The sequence below is a fragment of the Pseudopodoces humilis genome, chromosome 21 (genome assembly GCF_049639895.1).
Source record: "Pseudopodoces humilis isolate 2021_Gansu_Grassland_sample_001 chromosome 21, ASM4963989v1, whole genome shotgun sequence".
In the NCBI taxonomy this organism is placed as follows: Eukaryota; Metazoa; Chordata; class Aves; order Passeriformes; family Paridae; genus Pseudopodoces; species Pseudopodoces humilis.
The window spans coordinates 5,443,940-5,467,226 of NC_142220.1; the positions used below are offsets into that span (position 1 = coordinate 5,443,940).

The window sequence follows — 23,287 nt, forward strand, 5'->3', positions numbered from 1 at the left end:
ACTATCATTTACTTCCCGGGGTAATTACTGTGCCTGGTTTACAAATGACAGAGGGTGAGTCAACTGCAGTCAGGACAACAGGCATGGCAGGGTGAAGACCGGGACATGAAAGCTTGTGGTGTTTGCAAAGACCCAGAAACTGTTTCTCAAAATTCATTGTGTTATTATTCTGTTTCATTTGTATCCTTGATGGGCACCTGAAGCAGGCAGAACTTGCACTGTTGCTGCTCCAGTGAAAGTTCATCACCCCAAGACAAGTGTGCACCGTGCAATCTGCAACATCCAACTTCATCAAAGAAAAGTCATGATCCTCCTGTCATATATACACAATATTGTGCCACCCAGAAAGCTTTTTATCATCTGTACCTGAACCTGCCTTTCACCAACAACTTTTAAAATTTCCAAACTTGTAAATATAGAAAAATAGGTAGATTGAACAGTGCCAGGTAGAGAAGACCATAGTATAATACATATGCCAAGCTAAGTAGATTTCAAAGTACTTCTGGATTGCAGGGCCATAAGCATTTGACAATATTAAAAATCAATGAAGCAGTGAAAATCATTTACAAGACGTGCTTTCAAAGTTCATGGAATGCTGATGGGGTGAACACCTCTTAAAATGTCTCTAAATGTACAGTAATTTCTGTTTGGATGTATAGCCTCAGATTTATTGAACCATTTTATTACTTTGAAAGTCTTCGCACCCTGATTCTAATCAGGAGACCTGTAACTGAAGAAATGTTTATCAAACTGCTGTTAATGAAGCAAATAAAGCAATCCTTAGCATGCACACATCTCATCTGTACACCTTTCTTACACCTACTATCTGTGGGGAAGTGGAGCTGCACCAGTTTCTGCAGAGCAAACTGCACTATGATAACAGCAGCATGCTTCCTTTGTAACTTTAATTCGTATTGGGAATCTCATTTACAGTGGTGACACTATATGTAAAAAAGCCACATATTGGCTGGGTGAACACCTCCAGCTACAGACAGTAAAACTATTGCCAACAACTTGAAAAAAGGAAGCCAGCACAGCCTTTGTAGTCTGTGACCTGCTGTGATGCATCAGCCTTCGAGTTTTTGGACCAAATTTTCTCAAATGATCAGCATAATGAGAGCTAAAAACCATATGTCTCTGTGCATACATATGTAAATGTGAGATAAAACCAGCAGCAGGTAAATGCTGAGCTGGTTTGAACAAATAATCCTCTATTTAATAGTTAGTTAGGTGTTGCACTATATTAGGAACAGCAAGCATGACACTGACTCTCTTAGCTGCGTTGTCCAAGAGAGCAAAGTTTATTATTCCTGATCTTCATTTATAGACAGGTTTGAGAAGGTCTGAGAGGTAAAACTCTCATTGATCATTAAAGCAACACATCACCATCATTGGTTAAGTGGAACACAACCCCTCGACTGTTTCTTGCAGGTAAACAACAAAGATCTAAACACCACCTACAAAGATTGTTGTCCTTTACCAAGGATTGTTTGGATTATTTCTTAACGCTTTCTCAGGCCAGAGTGAGTCCTTTGTTTATTAAGAAGCTGTCTTTGGTGTTTTGATTCATGAAAAATTTTCCTCCTCCTCGTGTTCCTCCTGTTCTGAAGCAATATGAGCTGCTCCTGCTTTAGATAGGTTGCACTGTTTTTTTCCCTTTATTGCTGCTGGCAGTTTTACCCTTCTCCCCATTTGTTATTAGCAGTAGAGGAAGCAAAAGGAAATGGGAGTTTGGGGAGCTCACAGAACCCCAGCTGCTGGTTTACCTACCTGCAGAGGAGTTTGCCATGGCAGCACCATCCTCATTCCTGCTTTTCTTTGCTCTTGTGTCTTACCTGGGCTGAGATTAGAGCTTGTTTTTGTTATACAGACAGACCTGCATAGTTACAGGTACTTTGTTGAGAGACAGTTCCTGGAAGGTACAAGCAGATCCTGCACAAGTTACTGGCAATGAAACTGTTCCACAGCATCGCTCTCAGAACATTTTCTCATCTAACTGCAACAGTGACCTGTAATCCAACCTCAGCCCCAGGGACTGTAGAGTTTTTTCTGGGTCTTTTCAAGTAGTAGCAATTACCCTTTCCAATTAGATCTACTTTTATTAATTTGTTTATTTACTGGGCCTTTGGTTGGCCAATAACAGTGTAAATATAATAAGCATATAAAACTGCACAGCTATGTGAGCAAACTACTCCAATCCTCACTTCAGCCTGTAGAGTAATCCATGCCTGTCCCACCCATGATATTCCCAATATCAGAATTTGTGACAGCTGCCAGATGTCAAACTCCAAGGTGTTCCTCTGTTACTTACTGAATTTTGAGTACTTCACTTGTAAAGCACGGAATAAACATGAAAGATGCTAAAAAATATGTTCTGGTGTTCCTTACTTAAAAATCAGAAGTTCCAGAAAATATAATAACATCAAATTGTATATCAAGAGCAAATGCAGTAGTAATTTCACTTCCCTACTCAGAGTATAAGCAAATTAAGCCTGTGCCTGTTCTCCCAGCTATCTTCTGAGTTAAAGGCAATTTTTCTGCTGTCTTTTTTTTTTTCCAAAACAATGCATGTACTTTGTGGTGCTTCAAATAACCCAGAATAAACTTAGCTAAAAAATTATAGAATGCAGTAGTTTAGTGCTCCAAAGTTGGGAAGTGGGAGCAGAAAGCTGGTTGGCTGCATCTCTTAGTTTGCTTGCCCTGACAGTCTTTTCTTGCCTTCCTCTCTGCTGTCTCTTCTGATCTGCCACAGAGAGAGATGAAACAGGGTGAATTAAACAAGTCAAAGTAATTCAGAATGCTGGGGTTTTTCTCAGCCACAACATCAATTCTGCTGAATTCCAGCATCACTGTACATTTAGGTTGCATATTAATGCTACCCTCCTTGTACAATAAAATAAAATAAAATAAAATAAAATAAAATAAAATAAAATAAAATAAAATAAAATAAAATAAAATAAAATAAAATAAAATAATATTTTTATAACACAGTTAATGCAACATTTGGGATAGTTTTTTGGGTTTTTTTTGTTTCTGAAATTTGTTGATTCTAATTATGTAATAACAGAGCTAAAATTCAGAATGCAAAGATACAGTTTAGCTGTACAAAGAAAAGGTGAGATACTGCAACCTGCCAGAGCACCTGAATTGATTTTTCTGTGCTTCCACAAGCACTTGCAATAGGCACCTGTGACATCCCCAGGGTGATGCAGGTGGCAGAGCAGCATCACTTCCCTTTCCCACTGTGATAACCCTTTGGAAAAGTAGTGGCCTGGTCTCAGACTTGTATTCACTAACCCCTGAACCCCACTGACACAGGAGAACAGGGTGTGTTTAAGAACCATTTTCCTCTCTAGGATATTCACAGTGGGGGATGGAACAGCAGGATGGTGTTGGAAGAATGACAGTTTAAGTGAAAGGAAGAAATGGGTCAGAAAGGGACAGGGGAAAGGTTTGGTATTCATAAAAATGGGAGTATTTGGGTCTGAACAGGCACAAGAAAAATGCCATGGCTTGGGTGGCACAGGCAGCATCAAAAAAGGCTGGAAAAGAGCAGGGCTGAAAGGGAGCCCAGCCCTGCTGGGCACAGACAGCTACAGGCATGACTTTGATTTAATCTTCTCATCTGCTGACACTGTCCGGGGCTGGCAAGGTCAACGGGAGCAAAATTTTAGTCTATTAAATGAAGGTGGGCAGCCTCAGTACTGCACAGAAATATAGAGTGACTTGATGAAACAGCTGAGTTTAGTTGGAATTACAGGGAGAAAGCAGACAAACTGAAATTTGAACTGGAGCACCAGAGCCAACAGCAACTTTATATAATGTGGTTGAGAGATGTAATGCCCTGAAGTACTAACAAATGCGTTTTTACATCTCATCTTGAGAGTCTTACAGATTTTTTTTCAGAAAATGTCCTAAAAATCTCAACCTTGGTGCTCAGACTCACAATTGTTTTCAGTGAATCTATTTCCCTGGTGAGTTGCCCTCTTTTCTTCTGCAGCAAATTTCTTCTACTTGACTCCCAGCTCTGCACAAAGTGATTTACTGGAGAGATTGCATTTTTTTTCCCATTCTGGAAAGTGTCAGTTTCTGAGCAAGATCAAATAACCTTCTACACTTCAGTATTGACTAATTTTAATTATTAAAACCTTCCTCCCAGGAAAAAAAATCTTCATGCAGTTTCATGAGAAAGCAGCAATTTTTAATAGGATTCAGGGACTTCTTGAGGAGATCAGGGAGCTCTGGAGACAGAATTCTGAGTTTATACTAGGCTTACACTTCTACAACAATTTTTAAAAGTAGGAAAAACTAGATTTTTTTCTTTGCCTTCTTTCTATGTGTCTCCCTTTAAACTTGAGATAATGGGCTTTGTAAAGGCTAGAGAAACACGAATAGGTAATATATTATGCAGTAAAACTAAATCATATATATTTTTAAATGAATTATAAAGCTAAACATTTACTTTGCATATATATTAAGCATATTAAAATCAGAAATAAATCTTTTATTATGAATCCTTTTAGTGATACACAGTCCCCCACTGACAGTTTCATGTGGAATCCTTTCCTCACAACAGCCTGGCAAATTGATATTGCTGAAGTGTCAATGAAAGAAAATAACAGCCACATTCCTTTTTGAATTTCTCACATTTAAGTTCTCAGGTTTTCACATGATTGACAAATAATCAAATGTTTTAGCAAAGTAATGGGACAATTACACTGCTGCTCCATAACTCAAAAGCTAAAGACAGCACTACCTGCATTTAAAGTAAAAGACAGTTTTGCCTACAGAAACCACAAACCAGTGTATCTCACCTCAACAACAAACTATTTACTGCAGGATAAGGAAATTAAATACATGCTTAATGATGTAAGATTGACAAAGTAATAAAGTTATAGAGAGAGTCAACATTATCTTAAATTAGGTGTCTACTTTGGTTGAAGAAATCTTAGCATTACAGTTCAAGGAGCTGGATTTTTATCTGCAGTAATTTTCAGCTCCATTTCATCTGTGCACTAAGAGAAGGGGGTTGTGTTTCTTTTGCTGTGCAAAAGCCATTCCAGAGGATATGGTACATAACAAAGAAATTAAATAAAGGAGGAGGTGTCAGGCACAGCACTAGGACAAACTGGAGAAAGTACAGTTGGGAGAATTGGTGAATAGTAATTGCATGGGGGAAAGACTAAGAGAAAACCCACAGGAGGCATTGCTTGTATAAAGCCATCATTCCTTGTACACCTAAAAAACAACACATTTCCATCACCATGCACAAACAGTCAAATATTGGCATGATTTTATGGGATTGGCATAAATTCAAAGGTAACCAGAGTATTTATCACAGCCCAGCACTCCAGTCACACTGGGAGCACCCAAACTGGAGACAGCAGGAGCATCATCCACTCTCTGAACCATCCATTCTCCCCAGGGTGTCCTGGCAGGGGGAGGTGGCTGCTGTCGGGGTTGGAGAGGGGCAGGCACCACTACTGCTCTGTGCCTGCCCTCCTCACTGACCACAGAGTTATTCAGGCTGGAAAAGACCCCTGAGCCCAACCTTTGACTGCTTGCCACCTTAAGGTGTTGTCATCAAAGGACATGGTGCTCTGTGAGGAGATGGAAGCAGCTTGTACCTTTCACACCCCACTCAGACATTATTCCCCCGTGGAAGCCACAACATCCCCACTCACTTGGTATTTCAGAGTCTGTAGTTTTCCCAGTGGGAGCTGGTGGCAGCAAAAGTGAATAGTGGGTGTTGTTTGCATGGCAGTCAGGAGCATTCTGCAGGCCAGGCCCTTTGCCAGCCAGAGTAAAGAGCTGCTTTCACAATGTGACTGACGTCAGGCTTTCTGCCAGCAGAATAGAGTTTACTACATGGACAAAACAAATTTCAAAGACTTCTATTTGAATCACTGCCCAAAGTCATCTTTTCTAATTACAGAAGGTCCAACAAACCAAAGACTGGTTCTTCAGGAACTCAGCATTTTAGAGCACATTCCCTGATCTACTTTCATTAAGGCAAAATATCTCTGGCATTTCAGGTATTTCCAATCCAGTATTTCCAGCATTTTAGCTGTATAAACTAGCCTGAAAATGAATACAGACTGTGTTGTCTAGTAGGGCAAAATAAGCTTTGACTTCTGTTGTCTGATGTAGAAAGTCAGCTATTAAAAAATGCGAATGTGACTTTACTGCTGCCTCTTCCACCACCATCATGTCCATGTCCTGCATTTGTTCAGCAGTGTTTGCCAACACCCTGCTTCTTTCACCAAAGCTTTCAGAGGAAGCTAAAGGGCTTACTTTAGAAAGATAACTGGCTTAGTTCCAGCTCCCAAGTGTCACTTATCTTCCCTACTGAGTTTAACACCACTCAAGTCATTCAGAAACAAGATAATTTTATATTTGTCTGCCTTAAGCTGTACTATCTCACATTCTTAGATAATCCCTGTCCTCTTGTTTTTTTTCTTGGGTGCTATTTCTTAACTTCAAATTTGCCTATTAAATTACAAATGTGAAACTGGCTCTTAGGCAATTCATATGAACAGCAAAAGGCACTTGCACTTCCCTTAGCTTTACAACAACCTTCCAGGATATTCTTAAACAAAAAAGAATAAAACCCACTTATCTTCTGCCTGCAGGGCAGAACTGTGCCAACTTTCTCTGAATCTTTGACTCTGCATCTCTGACAGGTGTTAAATTTCTCAGAATCATTTCTAAAAATTTAACTCTAATTTATCATCTTATCTAACACAGCATTAATATCCTAAAGGACCCCTGACAATTCAATAAAGCATCATTCTGAAAATGCTTTTGGCTATTTTGAATCAAGCTGGGCTTTCTCAAACTCTTCTGTGTTTGAACTCTCAACTCACATTCCAACAGCAACTTAAACAGCAAATATATCAATTTCAGGTTTTTTCATCAGGCTTTAAAAGTTTTCTTCTTACCATATTTTGAGGTGCTGGAAATCAAGTGAAATTCCCACAGTCTTCTGCCAGAACTATTTGGATTCTGATCTTCTTTTTGTGCCTTTTATGGGTGATATGTCACAAATTGTCATAGAGCAATGACACAGATTGAACTCTCATGACATTCATTATTGAGATGTTTTCCCCAATATCAGTAATGTTACATCTGAGCCTCTCACAATATTGATACTGGAGCAAAGGACAGGTATTCCCATGCTGGAGGTGATGAGCTGGGCAGAGATGGGAGGGAGATCTTCTCAAAGGCAGAATAGGACTTGAACATAATTTTTTTAAGTCATAGGTAAGCCACCCAGTCACTAAAGTGGAAGGAGACTTTTGAGAGAAGAGCATGAGAAAAAAAATCATAGAATCATAGAATTGTTGGAAAAGACCTTTTATTTTAAACAAGTTCAACTGTTATCCTATAACTCGCCAAGTCCAAAGTTTACTTCGTCTCCAAGTGCCACATCTGCACGTCCTTGGGATGCTAACTCCACCACTGCCCTGGACAGCCTCTTCCAGGGCTTGACAACCCTTTGGGGAGAGAAATTTTTTCCTAAAATCCAATGTAAATCTCCCCTGGCACAACTTGAGATAATTTTCTCTCCTCCTGTTTCTTGTTACCTGGGAGACATCAGCCCCCACTTGTCTACTACATCTTCTCCAATGGACAGTACCAACAGCTTCTTAAAATACATCCTCAGTTTTATTCTGTGCTTTCCTCATATACATACATTGCTGGCATTTTAAGAATATAAAATGCCATGCTTCATTTTTGGCACAAATAGAAGAATAACATTCTGAATTTGCAATACATTTCTATGCTCAAGAGAGAAGGTAAAACTGATAATTGCCTTATTTCTGCTTCTGGTTTGGAACCATAACACTAACCTTTACTTGTTAGTTAAGACTGGGTAGATTAAACTTTATTTTTCCTTACTAGATGATGAAATGAGAACAAAAGAGGCAAGATCTAGATTTTCACTAGACCAAATTCTCTTAATTTTTTTTTGCTCATGCTTTTATTCATCGGTCTGTGACGTGTCTCTGTCTGCCCTTGCCCATCATGCCCAGCCCCTGAACAGAAATGGAGCTACAGATGGTTCTTTGGCAAGGTGGACTGAGATACACAGTACTGGTGGATTTTGGAGAAGGCTTGAACTGCAAATTCCTCTGTCCATGACCTGCTCTGGCATCCTTTGTATTCAATGCCTCAGGGTAATGCAGTGAACAACAGAAATAGCATCAATCACCACCTACCCACAATCTTGAACCATTTTCTGCTGCTTTCTGGGCTCATTGCTAAAGAAACACAGAATTCCAGCAGAAATACAGAGCACCATCATGGAACTGAATCTACCCAATGGAGCATTTATACTGAGTTCATCATCATGGTGACTGAGCATCTGTTTTATTTAAAATGAGAAAACAATTTCAATGCAGTGTTTAGTCAGAAAATCCTGCACAAATCCAGAAATTATTATAGACTCATCTAATACTGCCTTTTTTTCCTACATTACCCCTGTTCTCTCTTAAGATGCAACTTTTGTAGATGATGGATTAGGTCAGTGCCAAATTATAGCTTGCAGTGAAATTCTGCATCAGCCAAGACATAATCAACATTAAGCATTTGAGCCTCAAACTTCAATTTGATCGTCACACAAAGCAAATTGCAGAGAAGTGCCATTTATTTATGTTTACCCAGCTCTTGCTCATCTGCTAATGATGAGTGACAAGAGTGGTTGAGTGGCAGGTCAGCCAAAAATACCCATGTTTGGAGCAATTGGCTCAGCAATAACTCCCCTGTCAAAAACCCTCCCTGAGTCACTCAGCAACCAGCAGCCAAGGAACATTTCTGTACCTCTGGGTCCAATTTGGATTTTTTTTTACCTTGCATTTTCTGCTGTGTGGAAGAGATTGCAAATGGTCATGACACTTGCAACAGTTCCAGCAGCATTTGGATGTCAAGAATCCATCACCTCTCACTTTTACTTTTTCGGCCTGTTTACTTAGTTTTTTTGTTGGTGGCACAAAGGTGAAAGTCCTGAGAGCAGATTCTGAGGCATGCATGGCCAATCTGGTCACTTCAGACAGTAATTTGTACTTTTTACTGTAGTCCTGGGGATGCTTAAGGGAAAAGTCAAGTTTTAAATATTACCTAAATTAATCTTGTTTCCTACTTGTAAATAAATTAGACTTGGGCAAGAGAGTATATATAAATATTAAGGAGAAAGACTTAATTGTCTACATTTATTCAGGTATTTTTTTTTTTTTTATATCTTGTAGCTGCAGTGGTTGCATATAAACAAGGAATGAGGCTCTGTTAGAGCTTCATTAGTGTAAGATACCAGGTCAGCAGCTCAAATGGCATCTAGAAATAACTACTTCAACCCTAAAGCAGGTTATGGAAGAGTCTTTTTTATATATATATATATATATATATATATAATATTCATTTTTAGGAGCCATAATACATGCTGAAAATAACAGCTTGTGTTAACATGCCAAGGAACGCTGGGTAAGGCTCACTGTTGAACTTCCTTTACTGCAAGTTAGTTCTTGTTACCAACTGCTCTAATGAAATGGTTAGACACCAATTGTAGCTTCAGAGCTAATTCCAAGCACGCCATTATTTCTAACAAGGTAGATTTTGCAGCCAAGATTAGTTAACCCAACTGCATTTCCACTTTACTGCACGATTTTTGCATTTCTCTACACAGCTGTCTGCTCAGAAGCAGGAGAAAAATGAGTTCCCTCCATGCATTCTTAGTCTTATTCTTTTAAATAAAAAATATTTTTAATATTGTTTATTTATCTAGGATACAATTTCTGGCATATAGTTATAAATGTAGATGACAAGCCTCTCTATTAAACCAGTTGTTTATATGCATTTTTTTAAAAATCACAAAATGACTGTCAAAAACAGTAAAAATGCAAAACAAAGCACAAACCACATTTGTCAGCAACAGCCTAAATAACCTGTTTTAATAAAGAGAACATCAAAGTGAGTCAGACATAAAAAATTATTTCAAACAACTGTTTTTGCATTTCTCCTTAGTTTGATATATAGCAAAATTAATCTTTTTAGCAGATAATCTTAAAACTGTAGTAGTTTGCTAAAATGCAAAGTAAACTGCTGGAAGTACAGGTGATCATGTACAATTCATGTTAACAATTTATTAATAAAGCAAGAGCACCGACTGCTGTGGGCTTATACATAAAAATAAAAGGTAAAACTATGGATTAATTAATAGTCCTTAGTGAAGGACACCAATCTCAGCAGGTGTTGTTTAGGAAACAGTTAATGGGTGTTGTTCCACTTAACCAATGCTGGTGATGTGTTGCTTTAATGACCAATGAGTGTTTTACCTCTCAGACCTTCTCGAACTTGTGTATAAAAGAAGATTAAGAGTAAAAACTTTGCTCTCTTGGACAATGCAGCTGAGGGAGTCAGTGTCATACAGCTTCTCTGTTCCTAATATTGTGCAAGAGAAAGACTCTAAAACTTGTTAAAGTTGTAAAGTAGATATGTATTTATCTAGCACTGGGTATATGCAGGATCATTCCCAAAGGCATATACACCAAAAGCAATGACTGTTTTTAATTTATTTTTTACAATCTAGGATTAGACAATATGCATAACACATATTCATTTCCTAGCCTTGCTTTGTACAGTAATTAGCTTTAGGTCCTGTCTGTGCTTGTGCCTCCCCAATTTGGGGGTCATCGGTGGTCTCTGACTCAGGCTTCCAAGCTCTTCTTTGCATCTGAACTTTTCATTTTTCTTCTTTACTCATGCTTCTTGGCTCCTTGGTTGCAGTCTAAGCCACAAAACTAGTCCTGGCCAGTTTTGAGGTGTAACCAATCTTTCTTATCTCAGTCTCCTTGCATTCTTGTCTTCCCTCATCCTGTGTTTAGGTTATAACTCCTTCCTTACCACAAGAGTCCTGCATTCTTTCCCACTGTTTTTCTAGCATGTCAGATGTTCATCCTGCTTCTGAAAGCATAGCAGAGGTTACAGAGACAATACACATTTTCTACCAAGCAGAATACATTTTAAAGATAATATACATTTCCAAGTTAGCTATCCCTAATCAATTAATCCCTAAATTTCATACTCCTTTGCCTCAGTTTTAACAGTTCCAAACTTATATCCCATATGTTTCCTCAAATATTTCAACCCCTGATTCCTCTGTGCTTGCCTTGAGGCTGCAGAGTACAGATTACTTGGTGCCCATGGCAAATGCTGCTGGAACAGGGAGGTGATGTCAGCCCCTGCAGTGCAATCTGTAACTGGATGTGAGTGAATTCACTGGCTGGCAATTCAGAGGAAAACATGCTGATGCTATACCTGCTGGAGCCAGATGGTGGCTGAAATTACTAAAATGACTTGTACTGTAAACAGCTGAGAAATTACCCTGCTAGGAAATACCCAATGCAGAGATGGGACCCCAATCCAACCAAGTGGTGTGTGGGGAGTATTTGCAAACACTCTATGGAATGATTCTCCACTGGTTAATTATAATCCTTCCCTTCACCCTCTTCTAGGTTCAGCTGATCCACTATAACCATGAGCTGTACACAAACGTCACAGAAGCTGCAAAGAGTCCTAATGGGTTGGTGGTAGTTTCCATATTTATGAAAGTAAGTATTCTTTGCTACAGATTCCTAATATAGAGATAGTAAACCTTTCCCTGAACTGTAAATGTAGGAGTTAGACACCTCATTATGCTACAGCAATGCCCAGAGTCTGATCTGGAACCCAGAGACAGCTTCACCCTGAACTGAGCACACCATCTCTTCTCCAAAGCTTTTACAATAAATGGGAAATTAAAAGGGATAAGAGAGGTGGGGGAAAATCCCCTTACATCATAAACATCACTTATAACACTTTAAGGCTATGACAGAAGTTACTAGCTTTGCAAATTTAGTGTTTCTTCATGAAATGTTATTCATCCAAATCTCTTCTAGTAGGTTGAGGCCCCGGGAAAGAGGGCATGTCATGCTGATGTGTCAAAGCCAGCAAAATAAGTTTCTTCAGTGTTATTTAAAATGTCTTCAAACTAACAAAACTGAAATAATGTTAAAAGTAGAACTTCTAATATCTTCCATTTCACAGAACTACAAAGAGGTGAATATTTTGTCTCTATCCTGTTTCATTCAAGGTACATAGTTAAGTCTATAATTTATAGTGATTTAACACTGAACTCAAGACTTCATGGTTTTCCCAAACCTATTTAATTACATTGGAGAAACCTTTTCTCCCGTTTTATATAAAAAATATTCTCCCCTCCAAATGTTGCTAATATTCCTTCATTGTTTATCTGTTTCATCAGTCTAAAAAAGTGTATTTCTGAGTAATGCTGAAGTTCACCTCGTCATACCTTAGGTATGAGATATCTATTAGTTCCCCTTAGTACTCTAATCCCATTTTATAAAGGTCCTAACAAAATATTAACCTCAGAATTAAAAGTATGCATTTCACAGAGCATATTGAATAATTAGATATAAAAGGGCACTTTTCACACAGGTCTAATATTTAAGAAAGATATTTAGGCTACCTTTTTTTTTCTCATCCAAAATGTATTGTACCCAACAATCTGATCTGCATTCATGAAAAAGGGAAAAATTAAAGAGAAGACAGAGGGAATCTTGTCAATATTTAGAAGTACCTGCAGGTAGTTGTCAGAGGATGGACCAGGGTCTGCTTAGGGTTGCTGAGCAACAAGAAAGAGGCAACAAGGGGGCAGAATCTGACACGTGGAAAGTTCCACCTGAACATGAGGTGTTACCTCATATGTTGCCCAGACATAAACCAGAGGAAGAGAGCTTTAATTTGCAATTAAAATAGCCTGCTGCAAGGAAATTATATTTATCAATAAATAAAGTAATAGAATACTAATGAAAATCCTGCCTAATATATCAACCACCTGCAAATTTCATCAAAGCTGTTGGAGAAGAAACCTGTGCTCTGGCTTTTATTCAGGCATTGATTTCTGTTCGCCCTGTTCTCCCATTCTTGTGTTTTATTTATTTTACCAACTTTCTATCAAGCTTCATTAGAAAAACAAGTAAATAATTCTTTATATCTCCCACAACAATGAAGAAAAGGCAGAACCCAATTGGAGTAGTATCAGAGTGAGTGTGTGTGTGCACACATGAAGACCTGCAGTTCTGGCAAAGAAATGTTTGTGAGAAGAATTTGACATTGTGCATTTTCTCTTCTGCAGGTATCTGAATCATCAAATCCATTTCTAAATCGTATGCTTAACAGAGACACCATAACAAGAATAACATATAAGAGTAAGTTTCTTTTCATTTTTTCTGGTAACAGCTGTATTCTTTCAGTATCAAGTAACACATTTAGTGATCCTGAAACAAGAGGCATTTTATTATGAGCAGAAATTCTAGGTTTGCATTGCCAGCAACTCTGCATGATAAACTCAGGAATGTGAAAAAGCTTGTTAGGTCATCACTTTATCAAATGAATTTTGAACTTCAAAGTCTGTTTTATGTCTGAAGGTGCACCAACAGATTAATGAAGTTATATTTCACATATACATATACTGTATTCACACAGAATGCTCAGGAGAAACTTACTACTGTTAGCAGTAAAAGGGACATGTGGAGCAGCCTGGGTTATATTAGATCTGGTTATGTCAAGATGCTGCACCATTACCTGGATTTAGTGTTCATCAATGTTTTCTTTTGTACAGAAATTTATAACATTCCTATTCAACTACTGCTGCATTTAACAGACACAGAAAGAAGGCATTAACATAGCTTGTATATTTGTTGTATTCACATTTGAGAAGCCTTTAACTGATGATCCTCAATAATTCCACATTCATATATTGACCTTGTGGAAAACTGGAGCTTAAGATATTTTAGAGAAATTTAGAGAAAATAATTAAAAATATGTATAACAAATTAAACCACTTCTCCTGAAAACCTCATTTCCTTTGTCAAATTTTCTAAGCTTCTATGAAGTTTTTAAGTTCAACAATACCAGAATTTAACTTTATAAAAGTACATAGCAACCTGATAACACAAACAGTTCCTTGTCCTCTCCTGCAGCACACACACACCTTTCACCCCACTGATGTTCCTCTGATTCTACCTGACAGTTAACAAATCTTGTTAGATCTTTGGTCCAAATAAGAGGTTTCTATGATAATAAAACTCAGTTCTCTACAATACCTATGGAAAGGAAGGCAACAGAGGGTTCTCCTCTGAATGTTTTTCCCAGATTGTTCTATCAGTATCAAATGTCATCTTCTCTGCATGGAAGAAGCAGATCAGTCCCATTTTTAAACTGCTTGTCCTGATTCCTTGCAAGAACACAGCAAGGCTGTTCTGCAAGAGCTTCCTGCTTACCAGTGCTGCTGCAGCAGCCTGGAAACAGGGAATTATTGTTAAGGCTGTGTGTGCTTTTTCCAGCTCTTTCACCCACAAATTCCATATTCCCAGCTTCTGTCTGGGAACCAGCCAGATGTTCTCCCATGGGGTCACACCCTCCCAATACCAAATATTTCATTTGTATGCTGCATTTACAGCTCCTCTCTGGAGCTGTGAGCATCCCACAACCTCCCATTGCTTGTTTTCTCTCCTTACAAGGGAAATACAATTTCAATCACACCTAATTTGGGTTCACTAAATGAAATTTTGCATGAAGACAAACATACAAAACACAGGCTTGAAAAGCAGTGATTAACAGAATTGCTTTAATTTTTAACCACTGTTTTCACTACGTTTATCTGTTAAAATTAAACCCTTGGTAGACACAATGCACATAATATTCCACAGGGCATTGGACTACTTACTGTAGTAACAAGTATTGACTGGGAATTTTTAGTGTAAATTGGGAACATGAAAGTGTTATTGAAAGTAATTTTGTAGTTGTCTTACATGATGGATTATAGCATGATTGCTGAAAATTAATTTTACCTCTTCCACTGTAAGGATTTCTAGTGTGCCTTTAGCAGCTGTAGTTTTTCAGCTTCTGCTTTAGGGCACCACTCCTGGAGCCAATGCTCAGCACAGTGCTGACAAAATGCCCAGGCCCCATATGCTCAAGAGGAGCATGGAGGGAATGATAAATGAAGCACTGGTTCAGAGTCAGGACAGTTCATAACATAAATAAAAGGTTTTGGGGTTTTCTTTTCAAGAACAGCAACAAAATCAAGTGCTGTCTCTCCTGCTGCATGAAATTTCCATGGGCAAAGGGCATTAAAAGGGAAATTTCTACTCTTAGATATTAATGGCTACAGTGAAGTAAAGTGGACCCCAAGGAATTTTTAAGATTTTAAATGCTAATTTTATTCTGTTATCACAGCCCAAAGAATCTACTGTGAGAAGGCTGAAACAAGGGTTTTTCAAGCAGGCTTTAGTCAGAAGCTGTGTGGATATCTCAGAAGAAAACGGTTTTATTATTCCTCTTTAAGTGTGCCATTTGAGGGGATAAGTTAGTTTACTTTCAAAGAAGTTATGCTACATGAGCTTTCACCCAGTGTTTGCTTAACATCAGGAAAGAACATAACTTTATAGATTCACAAAATTCCACATAAAAATTTGGTCTTGTCTTTGTCTGGTAAGCAGAGAAATTGAGTATCTCTACATTCCTTAACCTGTAAATCTATCCTAAATCCTTTTCTGGATTATCATGATATGAACTTTAAAATCAAATGTACCTTCCTCTACTCAATTAACAATATATTCCTAATAAAAAGCATTATTATGAAGAGGACATACACAGATTTTGCTGTGAAAGCAAACACTACACATCTATTACAAACCTAGGGATAAAAGGATTTCCATTATTTCCTAGGTAAGTTGTAGAGTCAAGGCCTTTATGTAAATGAACATGAAATCTAATGAAATCTAATTTGTAGAGAGAAGAATTCCTCAGTTTGGAAATCATCCAAAGACAGCAGCAGATCAAGAGAAACAGATAGTGGGCTGCAGATAGGAATGATGCTGGGGATCCATGAAATGCTGGATGGGCTTATGAAAGGAAGTTTGTCACTGGCAAGAGATCATACGTGGTGATTTTGAGCACTTTGAACATATTTGCAGTAAATATAAGCAAGACTTTGAAGTGCTGCAGTCTATCAATCCCAACCCAGCAGGTCTGCTTCAGCTCCACGACAAGAATCCTTTACCAAGATGCGGGGAAAGGGCAGACCTGTTCATGGGAAACATGTTGGGAACCAAATCCTTACTGTGTAGTCTTCTCTCATGGAGTCATCTGACTTCCCAGGGGGATATAACTCATATACAGGCAGTAATAAGTACTGCTTTTTCTTGGACAAACTTTTATTTCATTCACCCCTATCTTCCACTTTTCCTGAAATGATATTTTCCTCCAGTCTCATATCAATATCCCTGATCTGTATTAATCTTCAGTTAGTTTTCCATCTCCTAGTAAACATTTCAGGGCAAATTCTACCTGGCTGAAATCATTTTAGCCCAGCTGAAGCCAATATGGCTGTGAGAAAGCAGATTTGGTCCTTAGGGATCTCTTCTGCCTGATTCTGATGCTGCACTTGGTGCCAAACACACCATTCTCCATGGCTCATAAATAATAAACAAGATGTTCATGTGGGAAAAGGAAAAGTGTGTGATGACTCATTGAAAACAGGCACTGGCATGAAAAAAAATCCATCAGTTCTCTCCTGATGCAATTCTAGCAAAATTATCAGTGCACTGCAAATAAAGTTTTTAAGGGCTAGGACACAGGTCTATTCAGTCATCTCTACTTGTTCAAGTATTTTTACTGTGTTTTCCTGCTTCTGTCAGGAAGATGTGGGTTTAGAAAGAGGCTGTCACGGGCCATGGGCCAGTGAAGCCTGGCCATATTAAAACAGGTGACAGTCACCTCCCAGACACTAACAGCACTTTCCCTTCTGCTGGAGGATCCAGCCAGCCATCCAGCAGGGCAATCACCCTTGCTCAAGCTGCAGGAACAGGACAGAGGGCTCTGTTTCTGACAAACATGAGAGGACCTGACAAGATTTTATCTTTTAAAATAACAAATACATTTAAAATATGAAGTAACAGCAAGGCCCTGGTCAACGAGACAGAAACATTACACTCTTACCTTGGCATTTTAACTGATGCTGTAACTGCCAATATTGTTGCCCCAAGAACCTGTACCCTGTTGACTGTGCTGTGTTAAAATAAAAGACAAGGTCACATTTGCTCTGCCTGTGTTCTTTGATTTTCTGTTGCCCATGACAATAGTCTACAGCCTCTTTTTCCATTAGATTATAAGAGACGAGACTTTTGCTCATCTAAGCTATGTCCTTCAGCTACAGAATCTTAAATTCAAGTTAAATTATGCCTTTCATTTTTAGCTCTTATGCACTTCCTTGATCATTTGATTTCTCTGCAAATCAAGGCCAGCTCATGTTGAGCATTGAAAGAGGGAACACACCTCAGTGTGCACTTTTCCTTGCCTACATTCTAATGTTCCGTCTGCAAATGAACCAAATTAGAGACACCACACACAAGTGGAAGGGTTCAAAAAGATCTCACAGTGTTACAAATCATAACCACCCCAGCTTTCTCTGAGATACACACAAGCAGCAGTGTACCAGTACTAAAATACTGTGGATGAACTCCTACAGCTCAAGATTTGGCAGGAAAAGCTGAGTTTTAGCTTTGACAGCACTGCCAAAAGAACTGTAGGGCCAAAGAGAAATAGTGCAGGTAGTACAGAAAACACTAGGGAACTTCAATGAATTTTGAAAGATATAACCATATCTCATTATATTTTGGTACATATCCACAGAATAAATTCTGTTGCAGAGGAATACACCTCATTAATTCCCAGGGAGCCTTAGAGTAAAGGCAGGGACCCTGGTACTGCTCCCCAGCAAGCTTTCCACCTAGAATGGAGCTTTCTGAGGGAGTTGGCACTGCACCCACACCACTGTGCACGAGAGGCCAGGAGGCTTCATGGAGCAGCTTTACTATCATGCATTAACTGCAACTTCCTCTCATGCCAAAAGGGCAATTAAGTTTTAATCTTGGCCTTCCTGAGGCTTTGTTGAGAAAAAATTCTTAATCACTCCAAAAGATGGAAAGTTGACATTCTCCAAAGGCTTCTGCATCTCAATCAATAACTGCAACTTTAATAAGCTTTTGACTCTGGTCCCTAAATGTGATTCAGAGTTGCCCTGTGAGTGCCTGTGCTCAGCTCTCAGTGTGTGAATGGGAATCTCAGTGCAGCTCCACCCAGCAGGGTCAGGGATGTTTCTTGTGTTTCTTGTTCTTGTCTAAACTGCTGGAGCATCCAGCAATGTGCATCTGTTAAACTTCATTCTCTGGTAAAACTGAACATCACATCATCATGTTCTGCATGGAGGAGACATGAAAAGGGTGGTGTTTTTGTTTGTTTTGGGGTTTTTGTTTGGGTTTGTTTGTTTTGTGATGCTACTGCTTTACCTGAATTGTTTTCCTCCTTTGTTCTCCAGATGATGCATACTTTCTACAGGGGCTTAATATTGAGGAACTTTATCCAGAGACATCTAGTTTCATTACATATGATGGGTCAATGACAATTCCACCCTGCTATGAAACAGCAAGCTGGATAATAATGAACAAACCTGTCTACATAACAAGGATGCAGGTAAAGAAATTTACAAATTATTCAGTCTAGGATAGGTACAAAATATTATTTTAAATGTAATATTTATAGCTTTACATTAGATTCAACCTTTGTGCTGTAGGGATCTCTGTATGCAATTTATACAGTTTGCAAAAGCATTGAAGAGTTTTTTTTTTCAAAATAAAAATATTAACTGTTTAGAGCTCTGTCAGTATCTACACAACACAAACTTTGAGGGGGGCCCTGTTTTCAGTGAGAGTATGAACCAAATGGTTTCCTGCAGTCTCTTCACATCTGCATCATTCTGTGATGCTGTGAACAGTTACCTGGGGACTTTAAAACAAGTACAGCAGTGTTGTGCAAACACAACTGAGGTGATTAAGGATAACAGAGGCCATTCCTAGGTCTGAATAAACACACGTCCATAGCACATAAATGTGACAGTGTCACTGATGGACACAATATATTGAGGGTTCTTCAGACAATCTGGCACACACAGCTGTTTTGTGAGGCAAAGAAAGCCTTTATTTCAGGGTTTTCTCAACCCTTATATAGTTTTTCCAACCAGGTTACCCTGACTGGTAGAAGGAACACCTCTTTGGTCCCATTGGTGGGACCAGAGCAAACACACTAAAAACATCTGTTCAGTATTGTTTTGAGAAATATTATCTATTTACAATAACACAATCCTGGAGAGAAAACTGTTCCCAGGAACTTTTCCCCTGGGAAGAGATGAGCTCCTGAAACTCTCTCAGGCTCAGAAATCCTGTCCACATGACAGAGATATGGTATCTGGAGCCTTCTAGGAATAAATTCAGCCAATACTTTGTGGTATAGAATAAAATTACAGAGTACACACCACAAATACCTTTGGAAAAATCAGACTGATATATTGAAGTCCCTATTAGAGAGAAGCAGGAGAAATTATGCAAGAGAAAACAAAACTTCACATCCAAAAGGAAGCTGTTGAGGAAACACACCAGTGGAAAAATCTCAAAAACTACATTTCTGTACAACTTGCTTACAATCCAATGCCTGGCATCAGAAAACAGCAAATTTAACACCAATTGCCCTCTTCTCCAGAGTTTCCATCAGTGAGTTGCCTACATACCTGTGAGCTGAACTAAAACCTCCTCTCTTGCATACTGGAACCTCAAGGAATACTTGAACCACCATCTGCCTGCCCCAGGCAGGCAGCAGAAGAAATGGGGCCTGAGAAAAGAAATGAGGAACAAGAAAACAACTCTAAATATCACTTTGGGATTTAAAATCATATTAACATTGTAAATAACATGACCTTAAAAAGCCTGAGATGTTTTATTTTTGTGATATTCCTTCCATCCAGTTTAGTCTGGAAGCAGAGAAAGCACTTTGTTTCTTTTCTAAATGATTTGAGAGAATGACACCACTGAGCACAGGCAAAAAGGCTCAATATTATGAACTTTTGAAACACAGGACCTGAATATTTTCCTGCATGAAACATTTTTAGGTCCAACATTAATGTGCAAAATAAGGATTCGAATATTTCTAGTCTGTGCTGCTACCTATGGGTTATAACCCATATAATGCTACTTGTTCCTTGTCATGCTTTAATGGTTAATCACATCCTCCATTAATACTTAGTTATATCCTCCATTATTAATGCTGCAGATGGATTTTGTGGAATACTTACTAATTATGTTATGTACTCAGACTGAAAAAGCAATGCCTAGCTCAAGTTTTCCCTAGAAATTTTTAATGATTTCCAGTACATAAAACCCAGCTACTGGATTTACCCATTAAATGCCATAAACAAACCTCTTAAATTGTACACTGATGTGGAAGATATTTTGGTTTTATATTTTTAAACCATAATATTGAGGATTTCTGGTTTGTAACTTGAAACTTTTTTCCCCCCTCTCTGATTTTGGTGGACTTGAATCGATTAAGAGTTGCACAGTCACCATGACAGCCATTTCTGCCAGCCAGTGCTGGATGCACAGGATGATTCAGTATTTCCCTCTGTGCTGTGAAACCACCTCAGAAGAAGGCTGGAGTCTGCTGTAGGAGCACTCACAGTCACAGCATAGACAGTATCATCACAGACCTGTCAGCAAAAATGAGGCTCTCACTTATTAATATCATTAATTTCACGACTTCTGCAGCATCACTGTCAGTTTTCCTTCCCATCCAGCCTGCCCCTACCTGGTTCTTGAATAACATCATCCAAAATTGTGGCTTCTCAACTGAAAGCTACACTGATAGCTACAAAATTCAGGAAATTAGCTTTTGTCATTCACCAAGTTCACTTGTTCTGTACCAGCTGCTGCCATACAGCACTGTGGATTCCATTCCTTTCCCTCTCCCACAAGGATACCTCAATACTATTTTCATTTGCTCCCCACAAAACTGGTTATTCTCATCTAAAAATGGGCTCAGAAACAGAGGAGCACACAAGCAATGGTTTTAACTCTGGCTACAGACTGTCAGAGTTAAATTCTGTTTTACTGAAATTCTGTTTCACTGAAATTCTGTTTCACTTCCATTTATTAACTAATCTATTTAATAGTGTTGTATGTTGTTTACTTACAGAAAAGACCATTACTAAAAACCCCTTGTTTTGTCTTTATAGATGCATTCTTTACGACTGCTAAGCCAGAATCAGCCATCACAGATATTTCTGAGCATGAGCGACAATTTCAGACCAGTCCAGCCTCTCAACAATCGATGTATCCGAACCAATATCAACTTTAGTTTACAGGGAAAAGATTGTCCAAACAATAGAGCACAGAAACTACAATATAGAGGTACATTCCACCTCCAGAATAACCCTGTCTTGTTTTCACTGAGCTCCTTTCTTTGTGATATCCAAGGGCACACAAATAAAAACACATAAAACTCCAGATATGGGGGGATAACTGTCTCAGTCAAATGCCACACATTTGAAATGGATGAGTAAATGTGCAGGAAAAACATGACAAAAAAACAGTCTGGGACATCTAATATGTTTTTTTAGAAGTGAATACATCAGGTCCTTGGTTTTCTAGCCTCATTTTAAGGTCTTCTCACCTTACAAAGTACATTTTGCTCTGGTTCACTCACCCACAAAGGGGGATGAGCTAGTCTTGATGACAACTGATCTCAAACAAAATTAATAATTGATAAGACTTAATTTTGCTTTTTAGGTGCACCACCATAACAAACACCTAAATTGCTGAATGTTGTGTTAAGCTGTGGATATAAACAATGAAGCAGCTCGGTCACCTGGAGCTGGAGTGTTACAGTGCCACAGCTGTGGCTCACAACTGAGCTTTCGTGTGTCTCATGCATCTTTGAGCCCATGCACACAACTGTGTTGCCTGAAATAATGGTGTTGAAGTGCCCTCACAGCAGCAATATCATCATTATGAAGGAGTTGTACTAAAGGAAAAGAAAGGACATTTTCAGCAGCATAGCAGATGACTGTGTTGCAATACTTGAAAGAAACAGTCATTCAATTATTTTCTAGGAAAAGGAGGAAACTGAACCTCCTGGCTTTTTTAAGACATTTTGTCTACAAAATGACATTTGTGCCTTATACAGTGTTAAATTAATTTGATTCACAGTGTTAAACCAGTTTCATATTTAGCGTTTATTTAAGCATAATTGTTTTTGTTTGTTTCTCTTCCAGTAAATGAATGGCTCCTCAAATGAGACAGAGCAAGCAGAACCCAAATCCTCAGTGGAATGCTCCTTCTGGGAATTGACATCATCTGCAATGCAACCTCCTTCTCTGGGCTCACATGCACCATGTGCTGTGGGAAAAGAGCTGCCATGTTGGAAAACTCCTCAAAATTCATTCATGTGACTGGTGGCCATTTCAAAACAAAAACAAAAAGCAAAACAAAACAAAACAAAAGTATTACAGTAAATGTGATTACAATTTTCCTGAACTAATTTAAAGTCACAAAGAAAGACTCTTCAGCCTTTGTACATATAAAATTCTTCCTCTTCTCCCCAACCCCCACCCCCAATTGAAAAAAACAAAAAAAGATAAAAGGTGGCTCAGTACAGCATCAAAGTGGAGTTGTGTTCTGTGTGCCAAGTAATCCTTGGAAAGCTCTCATTATTTCACTATTATTAATGGATACCGACAAGACAGAACAAGACTACTGTAGAGGAAACTTATTTCTAGGTTATGATCTTTCTGTTAATTTAATTTAAAAAGGGACAGGCTTTGAGAGATAAGTATTGTAAATATATCACTGCAGAATAAAAAGGAAATTGAAATATTTCCCTCTGTCACATATCTGTAGTAGGATTTGGCAAAATCAGAATATATCCATTTTCTGTTTCTTGTTTTACAACAGATCATATGTTGTGTTGGTTACTATTAACAGCTCAATAAATGTGTTTAACAAATTAATTTAGTTAAGTTGCTTTGATTTCTTTTTTCCTTTCTGAAATAACAAGCTTCTACTACTTGTGGATGCATTATTTGTGTTTTTCTCTTTTTTTCTTCTTTTATTTTCTTTTTTAACTTCATTTCTTTATTTGCAGCCCATTCAAGTGAGTTTATTGCAATTGGGAATGTCTTTAGAGGTGGTATAACTTTAACTCTACTTTCTGGTCCATCATTAACAGGAACTGGGCCCAGAAGCAGAAAGCAGTTGAAACATATCTCAGTTTAAAATTGTCATTTTCCTTGCTGAAGCCATTATTGGGGCAAACATTCAATCCTGTAAATCGGTGGTGA

The 23,287-nt window shown here is 38.4% G+C and overlaps 1 protein-coding gene across 1 annotated transcript in view; it reads left to right on the top strand.

The window, feature by feature from the left end:
• CA10 (carbonic anhydrase 10 (inactive)) overlaps positions 1-22,957 on the top strand; it is a 171,817-nt gene extending 148,860 nt beyond the window's left edge. Inside the window, exons 6-10 of the mRNA XM_014255806.2 lie at positions 11,511-11,606; positions 13,193-13,265; positions 18,440-18,594; positions 21,185-21,359; positions 22,223-22,957. Of these exons, the coding sequence (XP_014111281.1) occupies positions 11,511-11,606; positions 13,193-13,265; positions 18,440-18,594; positions 21,185-21,359; positions 22,223-22,245 (522 nt within the window). The 3' untranslated portion in view covers positions 22,246-22,957. The remainder of the gene's footprint in view (positions 1-11,510; positions 11,607-13,192; positions 13,266-18,439; positions 18,595-21,184; positions 21,360-22,222) is intronic.
• Positions 22,958-23,287: the final 330 nt, after the last annotated feature.